At 60.4% G+C, this 5307-nt stretch overlaps 1 protein-coding gene across 1 annotated transcript; it reads right to left on the bottom strand.

Moving 5' to 3' along the window:
• Positions 1-339: 339 nt before the first annotated feature.
• On the bottom strand, positions 340-4985 carry FADD (Fas associated via death domain). The gene is made up of 2 exons (XM_035013485.1): positions 4643-4985; positions 340-2260 (listed from the first exon to the last, which is right to left on the bottom strand). The coding sequence occupies exons 1-2, from the start codon at positions 4926-4928 to the stop codon at positions 1890-1892; spliced, it is 657 nt and encodes a 218-aa protein (XP_034869376.1). The 5' UTR covers positions 4929-4985; the 3' UTR covers positions 340-1889.
• Positions 4986-5307: the final 322 nt, after the last annotated feature.

Genomic DNA, 5307 nt, shown 5'->3' with positions numbered 1-5307 from the left:
CGGACGACACCTGGTGCCTTCACAGCATGCAGGACGGAGAGACGGGCCACAGGAGCGAGCCGGTGGCAGAGCTGGGGACTGGGCCCTGTCTGCTCGCCGGCCATGGAAGAGTTCAGGTGCAGAAGTCACAGGTCATCGAAGCCTCTATCACGACTCGTGGTGTGATGGACGGCTGGGTGCTTCTTCCGGGTGTGAGAGGCATGCAGGGGGATGTCGGGCGCATGTCAGGATGTCTGGCATTTACCCTTTCAGTAGCTTATCTCCTAAGCCATGAGGGAATGGAAGAACCTCTGAAATCTGCCTCTGTTCAAGAAATAGGGACATATTTTTCAGCAAGCCTACTTCCCAAAGCTACCCGTCAGCCAAGCCTCTGACGTGTATCGACAGTGCCGACGTGTCTGTCCCCCACAGAGCTAGCTCTGCCCCTCCGCCTGAAGGGTAGGGGCGCTGGCCGGCAGCTGGGGAAACGCACAGCGCACCACACAGGGCCAGGCCGCGCTGGTGTGGGCTTGAAACGGGCTCAGGGCCTCGGCGGCACCCTGAGCTTGTGACTGCTTCAACTTGTGTTCCTGGCCGGGAGCTTGAGGTCCACAGTGCAGGGCCACGTCTCTCTCATTTCCTGTGGTGGCCCCAGCCCTTCGCCGTGCCCGGCACCAGCACGTACTTGCTGAAGGCGTGCAGGGGCCCGAAGTCTGGTCCATAGCTTAGCAGGACAGTGTGCTCAGGACCTCAGCCATCCAAGGCCACGGTGACATGGCATGACATCACGTGTGGCTTTCCCAAGGTCGCAGCTGGAAGGCCTGAACGAGGGACGGCCACTTGGCTCTCTGATGCCCCTCAGCGGCAGGTGGGCCCGAAGCCAGTGAAAGGTGGCCTCTACCAGACCAGTTTGCTGAGCGCAAATGCTCCCATTGTTACTGGCTCCTGGAGCTGTTATGAAGTCCAGCTACCCTGTTCACGGTTCAGCCTAAGAAAAGTGGCAAGAGGTACTGAAATTGACCACAAGGGGACTTTGGAGAATATGAGAAGTGAAGTAATCCTTAATAGGAATGTAAAGTTCTTTGTTAATATGGAGTTTTCCACTGTAAAGAAATAAGCTTTAGCAGGATTACCTTAGAAGCAGAAAGTCCACTTTTTAAAATTACAGGATCCTGTTATCAGAATGGTGATTTTGATACAAAACAGTAATAAACTATGGCACCACAGAAGTCCTAGTATTTCTAAGAATTAACGTTTGTAGAGCACCGTGTCAATCACCCCTGAGCACTTAACAGTCCCATAGCAGGCCGTCCTCCCAAGTTTTACTATCCCCTCCTGACACCCTCAAGGGCCAGGAGCCCACTGGGCATCCCCTGGTGTTCAGGTCTACGTGGATGGCCTCAAAGCCTCTGGCCAACTGTGGCAGCAACAGAGTGACCCAGGGGCGACCGTGTGGGCTCTGGAGCCTGACAGCCTCGGCTCCACCCTCGGCTCGCCCCCTGCTACGGACTTCCTCCCGCTGCTGACCGCACACGGGGCCCCCACCTGTAGAGTACCAACACTGATCACTGCTGACTCCGACGTTCCTTCTCGTGCTGGGCACGGACCCAAAGCTTCCTCCTGCAGGGACTCATTTCCAGGGACAAAAGACTCTCCCCCTCAAGGGCGGTCATGAGGCAGGAATGAGAGCATGTGCACAGCGCCCGAAGCCCCGCCGGGCATGGAGCAAGCACTCAGTGAAGGCCGGCTCGGAGAGGCCAGCCGTGCCTCGAGCCCTGGGGTCCCTCGTCCTGGCTCACTGCTAGGTCTTCACAGCACCAGCGCGTGGAGGCACTTGGTCAACCTTGGTGCGGGGGCCCCAAGTTCGGGCTGTGCGGATGCCCTCGGGCCCCTGGAGCAGAGCAGCCGGGTCACCAGGGGGCCCCCAAGGTGGGCCCATCTGAGTCGCAGGACGTCAGGGACCCAGCGATGCTGCTGCCACCACCTCTACCGCTCACGTCCTCGTCCTCGAGGCCCCGGGCCTGCTGATCCTCCACGATGAGGTCGGCCACCAGGTTGAGCTGGCAGGCCCTGAGCGCCCTCACCAGGTGGGACACTGTCGCGTCCTCCCTCTTGGTGCTCTTCCAGACTCTCAGCGACTCCCTCACCTGCTCTGTCAGGTTGCGGGGATACTTCTCCTCGATGGCATCGATCTTGACGTCCGTCACTTTAAGGTGCCGGGCCAGTCTTCTCCAGTCCTTCCCCACATTATCACAGATGATGTCAAATGCGGCACGCAGGTCTGGGGAAAGAAGAAGATGATTTACCAGAAGTCTGGGGAGCTCATTAGGAGACAAGTAACCTCATACTCCCAGTGGGCTTCTTGCTGCTGACCTAAGTGCTGGGGATACAAGAGGTGCTCTTGCAGAGGCTGGAGTCACCCAGCAGTAGAGGGGCCAGGGGAAGGTCAGAGAAAACCCAAGGGGGGGCCTCCAGTCCTGCCCCCAGCCTACTCCAAAAACTGCCCAAAAGGTGTGGCCCTCTGAAGAGGTGATGGCTGGTGTGAGTGGTAGTGCAGCTAACTGCTTGGGTGGGGGAAACTGAGGGAGGGCCTGGGAGTTGTCTAAAGGAAGGAAATGGAATCACTCCCCCATCCTACCCTGTAGTTAAGTGGCGGCTCCTAAAAAGTTATGCCCACCTCAAATCCCTGGCACTGTGAGCGTTAACTTATCTTGAAAAGGGTCTTTGCAGATGTGATCAAGTGGAGGATCTTGGGATGAGATCATCCTGGATTATCCAGGTGGGCCCTAAATACAGTGACAAGTACCCTTAGAAGACAGACAGAAGAGGAGGCCGTGTGATCATGGAGGCAGAGATGGGAGAGATGTAGCCATTCGCCAAAGAATGCCCAGAGCCTCCAGACTCTGGAAGAGGCAGAAGGGTGCTGTCCCAGAGCTTCCAGAGGAAGCCTGGCTCTGCTGACGTGACCTTTGACTTCTGGTGCCAGAACCGCGAGCGAATCAGTTCCATGTGGGCCTCAAGGCCCCGAGCTGTGGTCTTTTGTGTGGCAGCCCCAGGGCACTAAAACCCAATTCTTACTTTGGAAGCTGCCTGGACTGACCACTAGTCTTTGGTCCCTGGCTACCACGTCCTCATCTGCTGAAAGGTCACGACCGAGACCAGCAGGTGGGGCACTACCGACCCTAACAGGCAGCCTCTGGAATGAGGGAGCAAGCAGAGAGGAAGGACAAAATGCTGCTCGGGGGGCCCCAGCAATGTGTATCTTCAGCTACGGACCCCCAAGATGCTGTCAGCCTGTGTGCCTACTCTGCTCCGGCCCCCCTGGAGGTGGGCAGGCGGGCACGTGTGTTACCGTGACCACTGGTACAGAGGGGGAAACTGAGGCACGGGGAAGAAAAGTGATTTTCCTGATGTCATACAGCTAGACAACGGCACAGCCAGAAAGCAAAACCCAGACAAGTCAGCTGCCGGTCCCCTCGACCAGGATGCTACCCCGTCTTCTGTGCGAGAGTAATACAGGACGGGCCCTCATCAACCCACCCCTACCTGTTCATCTCTGGTGTCCTCTCCTGCAACACACATACAAACACAGACAGACACAGAGAAATCTAAAACGTTATGATCTGTGTTTTGTGGACTGCCTCTTAAACGTATCATGTCAACAATCTCCCCTCCACTGAGTGTCCTTGAAAACACAATTCCTCTATGTCCTGTTCTGTTTGCACAGCGCTGCGTGTCTATGTTTATCTACGGGTCTTTACGGAGTTAACACCCATGCTGTTAGAGGTCCACCCTTTCCCTCTGGTGACCGAGGGACTGATGCCAGGCCAGAGCTTCAAGCCTATGAGGATGTCCCCGAAGCACTCGCCATCACCCCCTCCCAGGGCTCTGAGAACACAGGGGTGTGGCTGAGAAGCCCTGCTCCACCCAGGTCTCATTTTTACTCCTCGAAGCCTCTGCGAGCCCCAGGTGAGGCTGGAGAGTGGGGATGCCTGAGCACGGGGCAGGAAGCCACAGAACGGACCTGGTCCGAGAGGCTTGGTGCCAGTACCACCCACCCACCGACCCACGGCCGCCTCAGGTCAGTCCTAGTTAGCAAGGGCTGTGCATCTTAGGCCCCTCACCTCCCCTCGCAGCCATGGTCCTCTGGCTTGTAAGACGTGAATAAGATAGCAGAACCTAACTCCGGGGCCATCGCGAACACTGAACAGCTGCGCCAGAGGCATTTTCAGTACTGTGGGCCCCAAATACAGCGTCAAGGGCACCGTGGGGCATTCCCAGAGGCAGAAGGGAATCGAAAGCAGCCGCAGGCTCACCGAGCCCCTGCCACCCCGCGGAGGTGAGCAACGCCCTTTCCTCGGACTGCTTTCTAATTAAGCCGGAGGAAGGGGGCGGTAGAAAAAATACCGAACTGGGTGTGTGTGTTCCCCCGTCTTCCAAGCCGGAGTAAGTTAACTTTTACGAGCTCTGGCTCTCCCATCTGCAAAGTGGGCAGGCCACCCGTCTCCCCGGAGCGCTGAGACGAAATCTGCGCCGAGCGAACCTGAGAAAGGTCTGGCGCGGCTGACCGGCCACATCTGCCCCGGGCCCGCTCGGTCCCCCAGCCTCCGGGCCCCGCCCCGCCCCGCCCCCGGGCGCCCCGGTCCCGGCCCCCCGCGCCCACCTCGCTCCTCCGGCGGGACCCTGCCCGCCGCGCCCGCCTCGAAACTGTCCAGGCGCTGCAGCAGGTCCTGGCGCCGCAGGGAGACGAGCAGCTCGCGCAGCAGCTCGGGGTGCTCGGAGTCCAGCTCGTTCTGCTCCAGCAGCACGTTGAAGAGGTCGAGGCCGCTCTGCACGCGCTCCAGCTTCCTCTTGCCCACGCGGCTCCGGCACAGGAACTTGAGCTCGGTCAGCTCGTCGTTCGACAGGCCGGTCGACACCGAGTGCAGCAGCACCAGGAACGGGTCCATGGCGGCGGGCCGCGGGGGGCGCCCAGCCAGGCCCTCCGCGCGCGCCCCGCCCCGCCCCACCGTCCCCCCGGCGGCCCGGCGGCCCCTCGGCCCCCGCGGCCCGGCTTCCCGCCCCACAGCCCGCGCCACTGGCCCCCGTCCCGGCGCCCCACTACCGGAAGTCCGCGTCCCCGCCCACTCTGCCGCGGTCTCGCGAGAACTCTGGGGCCCGCGCATGCGGCCCTGGCCCGACTGTAGCCGTTTCCGCCCGGGAGGCGCGCGGCCGCCGCCAGGGGGCCTCCCCGGAGAGCTCCGCGCCTGCGCCCTGCAGACCATCTCCCGCCCGGCGAGGGTACTGTGGCCCCGCGGTCCGGAGCCCCAGGCGCGAGCTGAGAGGGTG

The sequence above is a fragment of the Mirounga leonina genome, unplaced genomic scaffold (assembly GCF_011800145.1).
Source record: "Mirounga leonina isolate KUSES-001 unplaced genomic scaffold, KU_Mleo_1.0 Mir_166, whole genome shotgun sequence".
Classification (NCBI taxonomy): domain Eukaryota; kingdom Metazoa; phylum Chordata; class Mammalia; order Carnivora; family Phocidae; genus Mirounga; species Mirounga leonina.
The sequence above is the reverse complement of the archived record's forward strand: the minus strand, read 5'-3'. Positions and strand labels throughout refer to the sequence as shown.